Below are 20,499 nucleotides of genomic sequence, written 5' to 3' on the forward strand. Positions count from 1 at the left end.
AACTACATGTCAAAAAGTGTTACACCCAATTAGTGTCGGGGGAGGGGGTTCAGTTAGTGACAGTGATCATGCCATATGACCTGGGAAGAGGCCAAATATATGAATGTCAAATTCAGAAAGGTTCACATGCTGAACTACAAAGCAGGAAATTCTGATTAACTAAGGAGTACGAAGGTGGTCTGAAAAGTTCTTGGCCTCGACCATAGATGGCAACAATATTGGCATGATTTTATTTTTCTAAGTTGGTACATCTGTCATAAGCATCCATGTGAAATTGCAAGTCATTCTACAAGTAGTTTGTTTTATACAGCTGAAGCAAAAGTGTTGTCTGTATCTCTTGAAATGAATAAAATTGAGTATCGTGCAGTTATAAAATTCTTTGTAAAAGAAGGCTTAATGCCAAAAGAAATTCATTCGAAGTTCATAAAATTTTATGGGCACTCATTTCCTTCATTTTCAACAATTAAGAAATGGGCTGCCGAGTTTAAACATGGCCGTACTAGCCTTGAAGATGATCCATGTGAAGGACGTCCAAAAAGTGTAACAACACCAGAAATCATTGATCAAGTGCACGATATGTATTGGATAACCGGCGAGTCAAAGTACATAAAATTGCTGAGACTATAGGCATTTCAAAAGAACACGTAGGATATATTTTGCATGAAGAAATGCATATGAAAAAGCTTTTGTGCAAGATGGGTTCCGTGCTTGCTCACATATCAAAAATGCACTCACATGAAAATCTCTGAACAGTGCTTGAAGCATTTTAACAAAAATAAAACTGATTTTGTGCGTTGATTTTTTTTACTACAGATGAGACTTGGATTCACCATTACATACCAGAATCCAAACAGAAGTCAAAACAGTGGACGGAAGCCAGTTTTTCAGCACCAAAGAAGACAAAGTCAGTTCCATCAGGAAAGGTCATGGCATTAGTGTTTTGGGATGCTAAAGGCATTTTGCTTATTAATTATCTTGAAAAGGGTCAAACAATAACCGGGAATCTTATTCCGATCTTTTAACCAGACTAGACGAAAAAATTCATGAGAAAAGAACCGGTTTGCAGAAGAAAAAAATCATCTTTCATCAGGACAATGCACCTGCCCACAAAGGTGTTTTTGGCAATGGGAAAATTAAGGTATCTGCACTATCCACCCTATTCCCCAGATTTTACTCCCTCTGACTTCTATCTCTTCCCAAAACTAAAACTCTTCCTCGCTGGTCAGCATTTTTCTTCGAATCAAGAAGTGATTGCAGCTGTAGAGGGGTATTTTGCAGATCTTACTGAGAACCACCAGGGACGGGATAATGGCGATGGAGCATCTCTGTAATAAATGTATTAGTCTTAAGGGAGATTATGTTGAAAAATAAAAATAATTTTGAAATTATAAATTCGTTTTTTCATTGTTAGGCTGATAACTTTTCAGACCTCGTATAATAGGTTATATCCCATGATATAGGCTGCTAGACAGGAAGGATATCAGCAGTGCATGGGAAACATTTAAAAAATACTTAATGCAATATCAAATTGTGTCACTGGAGTTTGAAGAATAATAGGGTAGGAGTGAAAAGGATGTGCAATCTTATTAAGCAGGAGATTCTTAGAAAAAGATTGTGTGCAAAGGAATACCATATGCATAAAGATGATGTCAGTTATTAAAATTAAGGTGCAGGCCAGAAAAGTTATAACTCTTATAAGGAGTTATAACTTTTATATATCTAAGTGCGAGTATGAAATGGGATCTGCAAACTAAAAATAATCCAAAAGAATCTATCATTATGTTACAAGTAATCAAAACTTTGGCTCATCATGCGCAAACATTATACTCCATTGAAGCTCTTTTCCAAAAAAAGATTAAAATGCCATATAAAAGCTGTTTTTTTATTACTAGATTGTATTAAAGAGTTGTGAAATCCTGATTCACCAACCTAATTTCAGTGACTGCCTCAAGCTTTCCTAGTTTTGGGAAATATTGCTAAACATCCCCTTCATTATGACATTTCCCCCTCTGTTTTCCCAATACATTTTGCTGCAAATGAATTTGCTTTTTGGTTTGGACTATAACAGTGTACAGAATGAAAGCTCTTCATGCTTTTAACGTGTACTTTTAAAATTATTACATTTTCTGTTCTATTTTGTTAGTTTCATTGAAAAAAGTCAAGAATGTAACTGAATTATTCCATCATCAATCTTTCATCATAGTAGCGATCATTTGCGCAATCTCTTGGTTCCCTCCATGCCACTAGGATAGCAAAGCAAACTGATGAATGTGTATCTTCTAATCACCCTCCTAAGTAATTTGCACATCTGATGCAATATCAGAGTTGCTTGAAGGTCAAAGCTAGATAACAGGTAGGAGACCACAGAGTCGATAAGGAATGTAGAGAGCCAACCAGGGATTCTGGACCCAATGTGCAATCCTCACCATCTGTTATTTATTAAGTGTTGACCTGGATAGAGAGGAAGGGCTGACAATTTGGTACTTAGCTGACCCAAACCAGACAATTATGATGGTAAGCTGCAAACACAATTAATGTCAGTATCAACGGAAAACAGGTAGGACTAGCAGAGGAATTAGTAATTTCTTACCAAAAGGTTGCATGTGATACTTACATAGACAAAAAGCATTGAACACAACTATCAAGAAGGTGATAAAAAGTGATATGAAGGCTATTAAAGAAGAATTACCATGTCAATATAATTGTATTACTGAAATGAAAATGAAAAAAAAAAAAATATATATATATATATATATATATAATTTTTTGAAGGCAAGTAATTTCAAATAATGATGCAGACAAATTTTAAAATGGGAAATTGGACAATGAGACTTATTTGTGCTTATGATCCTACAGAATTATTATTTTTTTTAGAGATGTCACTTGTTTGAGACCTAAATAATAAAGTAGGAAATGAATCTCAGCCATACAATGTTTTGGGAAAATTTTTATAACATGCAAAGCTACCAATAATGGTAGGTAAGTATTTTGGATTTTTGTTCAGGACATAAGATTAGATATTACTAATGCCATATTCCAACATAAAGATGTGCATTAATTCACATGGGAAATAAGAAAAGCCTGATTTATAATATTACTGTTGATAGTCATTTCTTCAGTTTTAAGCAGCTTTCAGAGTGAAATGTAAACTCACATATTATTGGAAAAAACCAGGCCTGAATTATGCAAATTAGCCACTGTAAAACTATTATACCTCCATTATTTGATCGTTTCTGGTAGAATGTCATCTACTCCATATTTTCTACATTTCAGGTTTTTGAGTTTTTTTTTTTTTTAAAACTAAGTATTGATATGCACTTCTGATTTTTACTGCTTGTTTCACTACCAATATTTCAAAGTAATTACACTAAACATCTAGAACATCTTTATCTTCAGTTTTCATGTCATCTTTATCATCTAATTCCTTTTACATTACTCTCCTCCATTTCTAAGTTTTTTAATAGCCTCCAGAATATTTTTCCACCTTCCTGATATTTATTTTTTTTATGTTCTTACCAAAGTCTTCTTATGACTTTTGTTTAGCCAGGTTTACATAGTACCTCGCTTTCTTACATTTTTCTCTTTATTCTCTCAGATTGCAACTAACCAGGAAATTTTGGTAGGCTTTCTACTTTTTCTTTGCTGCCCTTTTAACTTTCTGAGCCTACCGTGGAGTTCTGATTTTTCTTTCCTTGCAGACAACCTCACCATATGCTTCTCTGGCTATAAATGGTTTCGTCTAGGATAGATTCTAAGGTCTGGTTCTTGTTTTCAAATTATTTCATTTTTTTTAAAAATAAAATTTGTATATTTGAGTCTACAGTTCACACCTGAAAGCTGATCAACTTTGATCTCTTTTAAAATTTTCTTACACATTCTTGTTTTCAATAGGATATTCAGTTTTTTTCTGCTCAAAACTTATCATGCTAAGTGAAAACATGCTAATTAATATTCATAATAAGCAATTAAAAAAACTAACTCATCTACGGCTTTTAAAATCTTTAATAATTTTTTTTAATACATTTGTTTTTATTGTCAATATAAGTATAAAGCACAATAAAATGTTTTTAAAATATTTACGAATAATAAAATGTATTTTAAAGAAAATTTGAGAAATATTTATATTGCTCCTCATCCACTTAATCCCTACTCAGTTTATCCTCCTGACCCAGTCAGGAGAATAAACTGGTACTGCCTCGCTCAACCTATCCCAGCCTGCTTCTCATGTACTACTACTACTAATAAGCAATTCTTTTGTTTATTTTTCTGTGTGTACATCTCATGGGTGTAGATAATTATATTTCAATTTACATTAATCAGACAGCACCTTTTGACCAGGGCAGCCAATGTTTTTAGATCACAGGAAACAGTTTCGAAATATCGTATGTGATCAGCTGAAAAAAATAATCCACTGCCTAACATTGAACATAAGGACTCTTCTGAAACCATGAAAGAGCAAATTGATGGAGAAAGAGCTAAGAGATGATTAAGTGGGATATAATAGGTATTGCTGAAACACACTGGCCAGAAGAACGTGTGGTAAATTTGAAGAATGGAAAACTATTTTACTCAGGAAGAGAAGTTAACACCCACAGCAATAGAGTAGCAATAGTAGTTAGTAATCACTTGCAGAACTTTATCTTAACCTTAGAACCACATACTCCGAGGATTATAACAAAAAGAAAAAAGGTTTTTTTTTCAAAATTATCCAAATTTTGAAAAAAAAAAAAAAAAAAATGTAGAGCAGAGCAGTTATGATAATTCTGCAAGAAACACACTTGGTACTACAATTAGAGCAAATAAAGATCCATGCGGTTAGCCTAGTGGGTGTGCGCTTTGTAACCATATGCCTGGAGAAGGAGTGTCCTAGGTTCGATTCCCATGTGACGTGAGGAGCTGAAGGATTTTCCTCAGCCATAGCCAAGTTAGCCAGTCTTGGGCGTGGACAGTAGGTTCCCCCCCAGTTTATCCTGGGTTTTTCATCCTGCAAAGCAGGCAAACCGGGCTTGAGAACTCAACACTACAGGATATAGGATACACTGGGGCATAGGGCTGACCACCTTATCCTGTGAAGGGTTTGAGGTCCAATGATTAATGAACCCTCAACACTGCAAGGTAAAAGAGGGTAAAAGGAAGATGAGATGAGATGAGAGAGATGAGATTATCCAAATTTATGTTCCAAGTCAATCATGCAAAAAATGAAGAATTAGATACTTTTAACCAGCAACTACAGGATCTTATTGACAAAACAAACAAAAAGGATAACCTAATAGTAATGGGAGACTTCAATGCCAAGACTTGGAGATTTACACTAGACAAGAAAGATATGATGGACAAATCTGTAGTAGGCAAGAAAAACGAAAGAGGTGAAAGACTACAGGAATTCTGTTAACATAATCTATTCATCTCAAAACACCATATTTTTCCATAGACCATCATACAAATACACATAGACATTTCCAGAATGTATGATTAAAAATTGTACTAATTACATAATGATCAAAAATAAGTGGAAATCCTCAATTCAAAATATCAGAACACTAAAGAAAGCAGATTCTTACTCTGATCATGAATTACTAGCTGCAAAAATTAATTTGAAATTTAAAAAATAGCAAATCATAGACCATAAGCAATATAATTAACATAGTAAAACTGAAAGATATAACTATACAAAGCAACTACAGAAACACAATAGAAACAAAGTTAAAATAACCTTCAATGTAGAAAATACATGAAAAATGGGCAGAGCAATTATGATAATTCTGCAAGAAACACACTTAGTACTACAAATAGAGCAAATAAAGAGTCGATAACCACAGAAATTTTGGAAAAAAACTTTAGAAGGCTGAATTCTGTATGCTCAGTATTTTTCTGGCAGAAAAGTACTGAGCATATAACTTTGAACAGAGAAAATACAGGGGAAAATAAGAAACATTATAAAAGATTGAAAAACAAAATAGATAATTTGCAGATCTGCCAAAAACACTTGGTTGTGAGAAAAAGCAAAAATGTGTGACGAAGCTAATAAAGAATGATAGCAAGACTCAAGATTGAATCTTGGGGGGGGGAATAGACAATTTGAGAATACATGCTACACACTGCATACACATTGACCTATGACTGAGCATCTGCAGCGATCGCCAATACATGATGATCTCTTCTGGCCCAGCTTGGGCAAACGAAGCAGCACTCGGTCCACCTGAGCACTACTCATTCACAGCAGTCGTGATTGCTGAGAACTATAGGGTATTCCCACCTTGTGTGACCACTAATTCATAAGTAGTATAGAAATAGAAGACACAACACAACATAAATAAAAAAATGAATTTTAATTAGGAAAAGATTTTTGGAAAATTTTCTAGTTTTTTTTTTTTTTTTTCCCTTTTTTCTTTTGGGGGAGCCAGGGGCCCCTGGGTGGTGTTGTGTCCTGAAAGGGTTAAGAAATGTTTAATGTAAATTATTCAGGTCACAACTTTAATACAACTTAGGCAGAGAAAATGGAACGCTGGCAATTAGATAAGTGTAAGCTGTTTACAAGTGCAAAACAATTATAAATTAGGAATCACATAAATTTGTATAGTAAGCTTTTATATATAATCTGTATTAAGTGTGGACCAGTTATAGATCCATGTAAGCTGACAAATCCACTTAAAAAAGACCAGTCTCTGGTACTAAATTAGCAAGGCCAATGAGTCAGGTTCAAGGGTCACTTTTGCCATCCTGCATTATGAAAAAGAAGGGGGAGAGAGAGAAAGAGAGAGAAGTACTGGAAAAGGAAAGCTAAGCGTTTTTCAGGAAAGGAAAGCGGGCACACGTGCGATTAAAATAGAGGGAGCTAAGGAGATTGACGTTAGCTCACATGACCGCGTTGCCGCAAATCGCGAAGATCGAGAATTGCCAAGAGGAGAAAATTAAACAAAAAGGCCTTAAGCACGACTCGAGATCTTTTTTCCTGGATTCCTGGTTCCCGATCTCTCGGACAGTGGTCGAGCTCGTCGTCGTCAGGGAAGGCATTTGGTTCATTTGTCATAGCGTTCGTATTGGGCCAAGCTATGTCCATGCTCTAGGATAGCTGTGCGTTGTCGTGCGATGGAAGAACCAAATTTGATGCCGGCCGTACAAGGCAGCATTATCGAGCCACCTCCCAGTTTTCCCGCAGAGATTCTACTCGCACAGATCTAGGGAAGATATCCTCTAAAGTGACTATATTGAAGGCCTTGATGACCAGACAAGGCAGGAACAAGTTTTAAGGATTCAAGGACAGAGATGGTAATGTAGACTTTTGAAATTCCAATTCCAGTTATAGAAGAGAGTTAATTCCCTGTGAGAACATTTGTATTGGACTGAATTTAAGGGACTGTAAGAGTAGCCTACAACTAGGCATAGGTCCGAAACGGTGTCAAGATTTGTTTGCCCGTGAGGCCGAGTAGATATCTGATTACGCTAAGCTAAATGTATAAATTATGTTATTGTGTTAACTTAAGGCCACGTGCATCAGAATGGCATGATGATTACCTATGAGATCATACAAAATTGATTGTATTAGTGGTTATTGCAATTTAATATGTGTAATTAGTATAAATTATTTAGAGCCTTTGATCTAAATTGTGTGCATCCACACTGACCTGTTTGAATTGTATAATTGTGTATCACCTTAAAGATAATTAAATTGTTTCATTCATGTACTTGCCTGATCTGCTTACGTTATATGAATTCAAAACTACTGCTCATAAAAATATCAACGAACTAAGCAGGATAAACCCATGAGTACAAGTATATTAAGCGACCCACAACTGTGAGAAAGAATTAAGCTAGCGGAGGGGTAAGATTAATCTGGATCTAATTATCACGTGGCACTCTGAAAGGGTCACCCTGAGCAAGAATCCTTTGCATCCTAGGTATTAGCTGGCGCAGTAAAAAAATAAATGTGTTACTACTTATAGGGTGAACTCCATCAGATTGTTGTGTGATAATGTGATGTTTGAAAACAGAGAGGCCAATAAGACTGCAAAGATCCTAAGAAATAAGTTAATTTGATAGGAGACAAGCGATTTACTTGCATGTGTGAGAGAGAAAGTATAAATAAGTAATGATAAGGTGTAGTGGTAAGCTAGACACAGAAATCAGAACGAGATAGGAAAGAAAGATATAACAGTGTGTCACTGGAAAGACTGTATATAAAACTATAAAAGAATTAACAAAAACACCCCAAAACAGACTAAAAAAAAAAAAATCATTGAAAATCAAACAATTCAAGAGATTAAAAAAATTTGGAAAGAATACCAGATAGTTTTCCAGAGGGAAGAGGACTGGAAAAATCAAAGACAGAAAGAGAAAAAGTACCATTTATAAATAAAAGAAATTTTGAATGCAATAAACCAAATGAACTTATCCAAGTTCACCTTTATGTAGGTTATGATGAACTTCAAAACATTATTCAAAGTATACTGAAATGCAGAAATGTGGCAGCATAGCAGGCATCAGTTTCCTGCTCAAACTTTTTAAAGAAGGAAAATTATACCCTGACTTACGTGAATCCGAATTTACACGGTTTCTTATATGTACGCATTCCCCTCCCGCTTCACCACTATAATAGTCGTATCTTTCTGGTGCTGGCCGCATTCGCCAGTGTCACACATGCTGTGAACAAGCACTGACATGTTTCGCGGGGTCTCCATTCATACACGATTTTTATAGTCTACAAACCTTGGGATTGTTTAACGTTATGTTCTTGATAAAAATTTTATCACATAAAAAATAATAATATCGTCCAAAAGAAGCAAGTCCAATTCTTCTACAGCTAGCAAGAAAAGAAAAACATTGACCTGGAAAAAACTTTTAGTCCATCCTTTTTTTAAATGCAAAACGGAAATGTTGCCAGAAACTGATCAAGTTGCTGACGCAATAGAAGTTGCCAACCTAGCCGAGCAATTAGATTTAGAGTCGACAGTGAAGCTGTCAGCGAGCTGTTAGACTCACATAACAAGGAGCTTACAATCGATGAGCTCATAGAGATGTGTGAGCAAAGCGCTACTGAAGAGACCGAGACCTCAGATCCAGTTCTGCCAGAAAAGCACATGACAATTGCAAAATTAACAGGTCTCAGCTTAGCTTAATTAAGAAAGGTTTACAGATTTTGGAGGACACAGATTCTAATGGGGAACGAATTGTAGCCACAAGGCAAGGAATAAAAAAATCATTTGCTGGCTATGAAGAAATTTTGCATGACAAGAAAAAGATATTATGCCGTCAGACTAATCTATTAGATTTTATGAAACCATCGACATCGAAATAACTTTCTTTTTTTTTATGTACGAAAAACTACAATTATGATTATATTTCTAAAAAAATACAGGTGTTTTTGTAAACCTTCGGTCCCAATTAACTAATTTTTTGTATGTTTGTATATATAAATTAGATGCAAATTATACACTGAGTTATGCGAATTCGACTTACGTGCTTTTTGTTGGTTCCGCCTACCACGTAACTTCAGGGTTTTACTGTACTATATATCAGTGAAATTCCAGATGTATGGAAGACAGTCATCATAATACCAATTTTCAAAAAGGGAGATAAACAAAGAAAGGCGTGAAAATTATAGACCCATACCACTGCTGAGTCACAGCTACAAAATCTTCACATATATTATTCAAAATAGAATTCAGACTTTAATGAATGAGACAATAGGAGGAGATCAAGAAGGGCCTGGAAGATCTACTATATATACCATATTTTTAAAGATAACAGCCTGGCTGAAAACTACTGAGCATACAACTTACCTATATACTGCAGTTTTATTAACTTCAAACAAGCATTTGATTCCACTGACAAGAACAAAATGATAAACATCTTAAAATCTATGACATTAGATTCAATACTACAAACTTTTATTACGAATTATTATAAAGATACCTGAGCAACTGTCAAATTTAATAAAATAAACACAGACAAATTCAAAGTAGAAAAAAAAAGCAATCATGCAGGGTCGCATACTCTCATCAAATTTATTTACTATCTATCTCAAAGACATATGTAAATCCATAGCTGAAGAACCAATTTTCAAAATAAATGGCACATGAATATCAACCATATTAAATATGCAGACAATATTATTATTCTTGCAGAATATAAAACACAGATTGATTTTAATTGCTTTTTTTCTTGTTTCACTAATATAGTTTGCCCACCATTTCTAGATCCCTTGTTGGATTTGTGCCAAGAATAGTCGATTCATGCTGAAGGGGAGAAAGAAATGAAGGATGTACGAATTGGTCGCCAACATGCGAAATCACGTGCTTTCTTGTCTGTCGCTGTACTAGTACTAGCTTGATTTTTGTTGTTCTCTTTTTGCATTATTTTTTTATTATTAATTTGTATGATGGATCCAGTATGGTCAACAAGTTCTATTGTTACACGTTTCATTAGCTCTTGCAAAAGAATATTGAATAATGTGCTGATATTCTGCGAAAAAGAATCATCAGAAGGCCATCTTCTTGTTCCCCTTTCTCAAGTCATAAAACGTGCAAGTGCAATTGCGGGCGTATCGGGGTTGACTGTTAAAAGAATTCGTAGGGAATCAAAAGGTGAAGGTAAGCCAACATTTAAATCTCCAAAAAAAAAAAAAGCGCCAGAGAAAGAAAATCATAGAAACCGTAGCTTTGAATGATTTTGATGTAGACGTTATAAGAGCTATTCACGAATTTTACGTGGTCAAGAAAAGAGTGCCAACTGTTCCGAAATTGATTCCTGTGCTTAAAAAAAAAATTAATTTTCCTGGGAAAAGAGAAACTTTAAGGAAAATACTTCATTAAATCGGATTTTGTTTTAAAAAGTCCCAGAATAAAAGGAAACTTATCATGGAGCGAAGTGACATTGTTTTATGTAGAACGTAGTATTTGCACGTATTAACACTCTACGTACATTTTTCCAACTGTTATACAAGCAAAATAGTTACACTTTAAAAACAACAATGTTTGTAAAAGAAAAGCTAAATTTTCCGACCTGTAATAATAAACAAACTCAGTTTGTTTATTATTACCTCCCAGAAGACAGACTGATTACCCTATTATCGGAATGGATTCTCCTTTTTCTGACATGCGCAGTAGTTTCGAGGGACCTCAAATCAGTGGGCGATTTGGTATAGTTCATACCAAGTGATTATTTTCTTCAGAGCATTGTATAAAGCAAGAAGGAATTGCTACTGTACTTGAACATCATCTTATTCATGTAGGTAAGGATCTCCCCCCCCCACCCCAAAGAGTATAGGTTATCTTTTTTTATAATAGGAAGTCATTGCAACTCTTAAGTGCATGCAGAAACTTATCTCCTCAGTATCTTAAGAAGGTTTCCCTGTTTCATTTCTGTATGAACTCTATACAAACTGATCCAACTAAGGCATTTTCAAGGAATCTACTACATGCCAGTCAGTCTTTTTAAAACTTTTAACTCAAACTTGGTCTACCTGAAATCTAAACTGAGGTATACAGATGATGTCTTTACTATTTACCCTCAAAGCTTCAAGGTATAATATAATCTTCAGGAGAATGGCAAACATACATACTGTAGAGATTCACTATGCTTAGCCTATAAAACTTGACTTCTATTTGAGGATATGCCAACATAGCAGATCTGCAAGCTAGATAATATGTGAGAATAGTAATGCCTGATAGTACATGGAACTGAACCTGATGATCATGCATCAAGAAACTTTCCAGTTAGCCTGCAAGCAATTTTACTGATATCTACTGCTGGATCATGTCTGGAGGACTGAGTAGTATAGTATGCATGGGAAACTGTCAAGGCAATATTATGGCATTAAGATTGTATGATCTATGAAAACATGCCTAAGAGTCTATCTTCTTTCACTGCATGTCCCTACTCATTAGCTTTACAACCACAAGCATGATAGGAAAATCAAACAAATAGTATCACTATGGTCAAAAAAAAAAAAAATAAAATAAATAAATAAATAAAAAAATTTAACAAAAAGTTTTAAAAAACCATACCATAAAAAACCTCTTCTACATCCATTTCAACATTACACTATTAACACCAACTTTAATGTGCATCACCACTTACAAATGTCTTGACCCAGTTTTATCCAAACTTCAAACTGTAGCTATAACAATCACAATCTCAAACAAAGGTGGCAGTGTGCATTTTCTGTGGTCTGATAATCCTTGCCTGAGGATGCCAAATTTTGAATCTCCTATTTTTTTTTTTTACCTTCTCTAGTTTTCATGTTCCATTTTGCATTTGCTGTATCATTCATCTCTTAATTCTGAAAATTACTCTGCCTCCTCCAACTTCTTTTCCTTGAAGACTGATTTCCTGCAGTATGACAACCCAAACAGTGAAGTTATCTTTCTTAGTGACTATAATCTCCACAATTCCAAATAGTTCTCATTTTTCCAATTCTACTTAAACAGGATGAAGCGAAGCTGAGGTATTTGCTATCAGCGACTTAATTGCAAATCCATCTATCAACTGAAATATCAAAAGGTCTTCTCCATTCATCCAACACACTGGATCACTTTTTTAGCCACTTCTTATAACTACACTGTTGAGATCGCCTTTTCCTCTCAGTAACTCAAACCATAATCTTGTACAGGTTTTACTTTCAGTGAAATATTATTATTATATGACACCTCAAGGACTCATCAAGGGAGGGCACCTACTCTACAGCTCATTCTAACTGCAACCACACCAACGCCATTTACTGCCCACCACGACCACTAGAATTTCCACAGACAATCACAAACATCCATGCCCACAGTGGGATTCGAACCCGCAGCCTTTTTGGCTGGAGAACGGATATGCTAAACACTCAGCCAACCAAGGCCATCATATTCGATGCTCTTTTTCATGGTTTAAACTACTGTTTCCACTCTCCAAATTGAAATATTTGTACAGATCAGGTTACAGATATTATTCCTGTTGGGATGAAGGCCTTCATTTCTCATTTCATCCAAAATTACTATGCAACATCCAAGAGTACTGAATTTTCTAATGAGTTTTGCCAAGGCAATAAAAAAAATAAAATAAAATAAAAAAAGCATATTAAAAGCAACCAGCAAAACAACCATTAACAAATCTAAGTATGACTTCAAAAGAGCTAAGAAGCTTAATTTTCTAATGAGAAACCTTACTCCATGAATAAATAATTATCAGTTGCAATTTCAAAGGCCAATGGGCATAACTTACATGACACTACTTTATCAACATCTAAAGAAAAAAACTGACCTCATGAAGTCATTCTTCTCTTCCAATTCCTGCACAAATGGCATGGCAACTTCATGCCTCTTCTGGGTTTTAATCAAAAACAAATCAGCAGAATCTTGAACAACCTAGATACCAAAAACAGGCTTCTCATGGTATCCCTCTCCCACTGTACTTAACAGACATGCTCCATAACTAATATCTATCCTACATCTCTATACTATGATACACATGTAGCATCTACTCCACAACACGAGAGCAAGTTCTAGAAAATTTTTTCACTTGGTTATAAATTAAATTAAACTTGCCAAGAAATTATATTTTTTATTTAATCCTTTACTCAAATGTAAGCAAACAAAGACTGCAAGTAAAGTGTTTTCATCAGTAGGCTGCTTGTTTATAAAGGCTAATAACTTCACACCAAGTGCTATTTTATTACATCCCTTCCCATAATACATGTTTGAAAGGATGTGTGCTTTACATTCTGGGATACTAAGATAATTGATGAAGTCATTAGCCTCTATAGACAAGCCGCCTAGTCATGAAGATATTTCACATGCAAATTTTGTTTGCTTACACTTGGATAAAGAATTGAACAAGAATATAATTTCTTGGCAAGTTTAATTTAATGAAAGCAAGTTCTTATATTTAGCTCATTCTGAATAAAAGTAATGAGTCTGCCATCAAACTATTGACCCATTACCTTCACACCTCAGTGTTCTTTAAAATAACGAAGGTATCAATCAACAACTTCTTTATCTTCTGTCTCCTTTACCCAAACATAAGCAAACAAAATCTGTATATGAAGTAAATTCATAACTATACTCATATATACAGGTATGGGTAGTGACCCTACTCATAATGTTTTTGCATTATGGGATACTGAGGCAATTGATGTAAAGGCAACAGCTTCTATGTATAAATAGACTAGTCACGAAGATACTTCGAGTGCAAACTTTGTTTATGCTTAGGTACAGGATTAAAACAATAGAATTTCTTGTTAAATACAATATACTTCGTAACTAAGTGAAAAAAAAAACTTTCTACATCTATCTCTGATCCAAGTATTTTAATAATATGGTGATAAACTATTTCTCTACTTGTATACAAAAAATATGACTTCTGCATTGAACTTTATTACAGCATCTGTACTAATAAGACTGCAGAAAGTCCAATGAGCAATTTGGATTCTGGGAGAACCACTTCACAGATCACTAAGTTCTGAGTAGTGGAAAATATCGCAATAGGTTCAACCAAAGCAGCACACAAGGGCGATCTTCCTGGACATTACCAAAGCATTCAACAAATTATGGCACAATGGCTTCTTTTCAAACTCCTGTAGGCCAAATTCCCACAAGGACTGCTCAAACTAAATAAATCATACCTCAGCAATCACAAACTCTAGTAAAGCTAGAGGGAATTAGAGATAGCAAAAAGCAGAGATGTATCGCCTCTTTGCTACCTGTGTGGATGACATTCTACATACAGTTGCTACTACAATGATCCTATGCGCAGGTGATACTGCAATAAGGGTCTGCCCCTTACAACCTAGATTGGCAACCGATGAACTGCAAAATGCAGTCTCAGTATTAGAACAATGGTTCAAAAAATGGTGAACTAATGTTGATGCAGACAAGAGCACTGCTATTCACAAGAAGACAAATGTCCCTGGAGGGCAAAGTTGTCATGTTTGACATCCCATTTCATGGCAACCAATAGCTAAACACTTAGGGGTACAACTACATAAAGGGCTTTACTTTATGACTCGTATCAATCTTGTCTGCTAAAAACAAATAGTGCAATAGAGAAGCTATACTTGTTGCTGAATCATCATAGCTGGCTAAGCACAACTCAAACTACTGCTATACAAGATGCTGATCAGGCCAGTCCAGATGTATGGCTCACTTGCATGGAGTCACACAGTGGATTCAAATGTTAGCAAACTACAGACAATCTAAAACAAATGTTTATGAATAGCATTTAATGCATTATGGTTCATAAGAAACATACAGCTTCACGGAGAAGCCGATATCCCTGAGTTCAAAACTTTCCTATGTGAAAACCACTGCAAAATTCTTTGCAAATAATGCTATCCACCCTAATCCAATAATCTGCCAAGTGGTAGACTACAGTGAGCATGATCCTGCAAAACATAAATGTTCCAAAACCATACTGAACAGGTAATTTTTTATTTTTTTTAAACTCAATGCCAGAAGCCTAAAATGGACAAGTCAAATGCCCTGCAGTACAATACCAAACAAGTAGGACTGTTTTTTGTTTTCTTATAAAAAAAAAGAAAAAAAAAAGACTCACATGTCTAACCTGTAGTCCTTTATCTGACAAAGGGATAAAGGATTACAGATCAAATCAATCCACTGTGCTAGAACAGTTAACAGTACAGTATATTCCTATATTGTTTTTGTTCTATGGGATACTGAAGCAACTGATGTCACAGTAAGTCTCAACAATATTTTAATAATATGGTAATACACTATCTTTATACTTGTATACAGAAAATATGACTTCTGCATTGAACCTTAGTATAGTATAGTATCTTCCTATAATGCTTTGGGATATTAAGGGAAGTGATGTCAACGACTTCTATATATAAGTAGGCTAGTTGTGAATATACTTCGTGTGCAAACTTTGGATTAAAAAAAAAAAAAGAATATAATTTTTGGTCAAGTATAATATAATTCTTTACCATCTGGAAGCTCGCCAGAAATCAATGATTGCTGGTCAGGATTTTGCCATTTAACATTCACAGATCTCTTGCTTATACCACTCACTAAGACAAGTGCCAGGGAAAGGTTTGAGAAAGCTGTGCTCTTGCGCTTGACATTTTTAAGGCATCTGGTAGAGGTCTATGACCTCTCACCTGACCTCAAATCTTACCTATAGTTTTGGTGTTGATGCAGCTTCCTATTTGACAAATCTTACATTGTTCAAACAGTCCAAGATTCAAGATCTGCTACAGTTAGTATCCTTAATCCTCTCTATATCATCCAGCAATGGGGGAGGTGTGTGTGGACAAAAACTTGGTTATTTTCAATGCAACCAAACAGCCCAGTGAACATAAACTCACAGGAACTACATCAAATAGCATGAACACATACAGTGTTGTATTGTATGTTTACTTCAGCAAGGAATTTGGTAATTCATACAATTCCAGCCAATGTCCATCCTATATGAGCTTGTTTCCTTATGAAAAATTGAAATAGTAATAAGTGTTACCATATATACGAGGGTGGTCTGAAAAGTTCTCGGCCTCAACAATAGATGGCAACACTATCAGCAAGATTTTTTTTTCTAAATTGGTACGTCTGTCATAATCATCCATGTGAAATTGCAAGTCATTCTATCAAGTAGTTTGTTTTATACACTGTCTGAAGCAAAAGTGTTGTCTGTATCCCTTGAAATGGATAAAATTGAGTATCGTGCAGTTATAAAATTCTTTGTAAAAGAAGGTTTAACGCCAAAAGAAATTCATTCGAAATTCATAAAATTTTATGGGCACTCTTTTCCTTCATTTTCAACAATTAAGAAATGGGCTGCCGAGTTTAAACGTGGCCATACTAGCCTTGAAGATGATCCATGTGAATGACATCCAGAAAATGTAACAACACCAGAAATCATTGATCAAGTGCACGATATGGTATTGGATGACAGCGAGTCAAAGTGCATGAAATTGCTGAGACTATAGACATTTCAAAAGAACACAGCGAATATATTTTGCATGAAGAATTGCATATGAAAAAGCTTTGCACAAGATGAGTGCCGTGCTTGCTCACAGATCAAAAACGCACTCGCATGAACATCTCGGAACAGTGCTTAGAGCATTTTAACAAGAATAAAACTGATTTTGTTTTATTTACTATGGATGAGACTTGGATTCACCATTACACACCAGAGTCTAAACAGAAGTCAAAACAGTGGACTGAAGCCAGTTGTTCAGCACCAAAGAAGACAAAGTCAGTTCCATCAGCAGGAAAGGTCATGCCATTGTTTTGGTGTTTTGGGATGCTAAAGGCATTTTGTTTATTAATTATCTTGAAAAGGGTAAAACAATAACCAGGGAATTTTATTCCGATCTTTTAACCAGACTAGACGAAAAAATTCATGAGAAAAGCCCCAGTTTGCAGAACAAAAAAAATTATCTTTCATTAGGACAATTGCATTCTCAGCTGATGAAAGAAGCAGACAAATGAATGATGAATGCCACCCAATGTTCGGCAAGACCGCAGTACCCCAAAGACTAGGATCCTGACATAGCTTCCTAACAACTGTTGAACCACCTAAAAACCTCCCAGAGACAAGACTTCAACAATGGCTTGCACTATATCCTGAAAATAATACCGGTATTCCTACAGCCAAACATCTTCCACGTGGTGCCCACTTGGACTGGAATACTTGGAAAAGCCTCAACAGACTCTGGACGACAGGATGCTGCAAACAAAATCTCATCAAATGGGGCTACCTCACTGGCCCAGACATTGTGAGTGTGGGACAACCCAGTCCATGGAACACCTTTCTTGTCCCTTTCTTCCATTCCTTGTGCAAAAGAGGACCTAATATCCTGCCCAGAAAGGGCAGTTGATTGTGCAAGATACTGGAGGAACATCTGACTATGTTTATTGTATATAAGTTATGTATAGTTTCCTTTCTTTCATATTTAATTATTATTCCCTGTATATAATTCGCCTACCAAATCTAAGCTGATCTCATTGTAATGTATCCTAATTTGTTGTAAATCATGTTGTACCACTTACTTACTACTGTACTACTTGTGTTTGGATACGAAATAAATCAGGACAATGAACCTGCCCACAAAAGGTGTTTTGGCAATTCCAACAATCTATGACTTGTTGGAACATCCGCCCTATTCCCCAGATAATACTCCCTCTGACTTCTATCTCTTCCTAAAGCTAAAACTCTTCCTCGCTGGTCAGCATTTTTCTCCGAATCAAGAGGTGATTGCAGCTGTAGATGGGTATTTTACAAATCTTACTGAGAACCACTACAGGGACGGGATAATGGTGCTGGAGCATCGCTGTAATAAATGTATTAGTCTTAAGGGAGATTATGTTGAAAAATAAAAATAATTTTTAAATTATAAATTCGTTTTTTCTTTGTTAGGGCGAGAACTTTTCAGATCACCCTCATATATGGAAGCAATTGCCATTACAAAATCTTACAAAATTGCAATCACAAAATATCAGAACCAACGATACAGGGTAATAATTATTGGTTAAAAATAATAATGAATTTTATTAAATCTGAATTAAGTGATAATTTATATTTAAAAACCTACCTGAAAAGCATTTGTTTCAAATATTCTTCACTGCCTTCTTCAAGATCTTTCCAATCAGCTGTTAGGGCAGTCTGCATATAATAGCAAAAGTTATATTAATTAATTGACTAAACTAATAACACTAACATAAACTTTGTGATATTCAAACCTTAGAAAGCAAAAACTGAAATCCGTGTCTCTGGAGGCTTACATTAATGTTTTCTTCTAGGCTTGATAGCATACTATGTCAGAGCATATTCCTTTTTTTCATGCTATATAATATAATGTATTGCTACAAAGATTTTAAAAAACTTTTCTTTGATATATTTCTTCTCTAGATACTCTTCATGTCCTTGTTATTATGATACAATGAATTACATGATACCTACCTCCTCTCCCCTAACTCAATTCATGTGGGGGTTTATTGTTTGAAATTATCAGATAATCAGTAAATTGACAGTCATTGAAACAATTTCCAGATGTCAAAATCTGGATAACTGGAATATCAGATTCAGTTTTGTATAAACTTAGAATTTAGTTATTAAACTAAATTCTAAGTTTCATACAAAAATGAAAGAAATATCAAAAATTAAAAATTCCATATTCACAGATTGTACATACTTCCATTTTCAGTTCCTTTGTTGGATAAGATTCTAATCTCAAGAATATAAGGATAAGAATATCCATGAATTAAAAGAACACAAAGTAGAGCCACACCATGACCGCTACAACAGATCAGATCATTCAATCTAATTTTTATTATTCATGCCAATGAAAACATTTTATTTTTAGCTTTTCCAGTACTACGGATGCTTACTTTATTCACTCCTACTGTTTTTTAAAATGTATGAACAGCATGTAGTTTCTTTGTTGTTTTACACTGAATTAGCTTTGCATTAGGAACCCCCTATTTACATATTTGGAGCAATAACGAAGATGTGATATTAACATCATGTGCAGCTACTATAAATGGGTACATCTATCCTCTGTAAGTAATTAGTAAATGTTTGCCAGTAATAAGGAAACATGCCAAAGTAAGCCAATTTAACCATGGGCAGATAGTTGGGGCCTAGAAGGCATGTGCCAGTATTTCAGAAACAGCCACACTTGTTGGTTGCTCCTGTACTATTGTATAAGAGTATATCAGAACTGGATCAACCATGTACAGACATCCAGCAGAAGGGCTCACATTGGTCAGTCACGTGTGGTTGATCATAGAGGTGAGCAATGGAGGTCACAACTGGTATCTCAGCAATGTTGTGCAACAATCACATAGCTCACTCACCTACAACAGTGGAGCAGTTCGACCAATTCCACATGCACCATACCTTGCTTTGTCTGGGGTACCACAGCTGGAGATCAACAAGGGTACCCCCATGGTGATAGCCAGGTATTGCAAACAATGCCTTGCATGGGCCAAGGTGCATTGGCAACGGACACTCAACAGATGGAAAGTCATCTAGAGTGATGAGTCCTGTTTCCTGCTGCAGCAGGAAACAGGGCATTTCCTGATAACTGGGTTTGCATTTGGTGTAAACAGCATGAGATCCTATCCTCCTGGTTGCACAGTTAGGGTTAACAGGCCAGTGAAGGTGGTGTTATGGTCTGGGGAGCTTTTTTTTCTGCCACACCCTAGGTCTGCTGGTTATCATCCCACAAGCACTGAATGGTGAATGTTACAGGGACCTGTTAGATAACCATCTCCATCCATATCTGCAGGAGATCAACCCTGACCACAGTGCCATCTTTCAAGAGGATAATGTACAATTGTCATCAGGCTTGTATACAACTACTGAGTGGTTGGAGAAACATGGCAACAAATTTGCCACATTGCCTTGGCCCCCAAACTCCCCTGACTGTAACCCAATTCAATATGTGTGGGATATGCCAGAATGGGGTATGAGAACTGCTGATTCTCCTCCATGGAATGAGCATGGAGGAGAATCATGAAGTGACAGAGTTGTCGCAGTAGACATAAGTTGAATTACATG

General features: G+C 35.5%; 1 protein-coding gene across 1 annotated transcript in view; it reads right to left on the minus strand.

Annotated features, from left to right (window-relative positions):
• LOC150110121 (uncharacterized) overlaps positions 1-20,499 on the minus strand; it is a 443,476-nt gene that overhangs the window by 11,829 nt on the left and 411,148 nt on the right. Inside the window, 1 exon segment of the mRNA XM_090397974.1 lies at positions 18,530-18,600. Within this exon segment, the coding sequence (XP_090254100.1) occupies positions 18,530-18,600 (71 nt within the window).

The sequence above is a fragment of the Typopeltis vanoorti genome, chromosome 1 (assembly GCF_054136105.1).
Source record: "Typopeltis vanoorti isolate ZY-2024b chromosome 1, IOZ_Tvanoo_1.0, whole genome shotgun sequence".
NCBI lineage: Eukaryota > Metazoa > Arthropoda > Arachnida > Uropygi > Thelyphonidae > Typopeltis > Typopeltis vanoorti.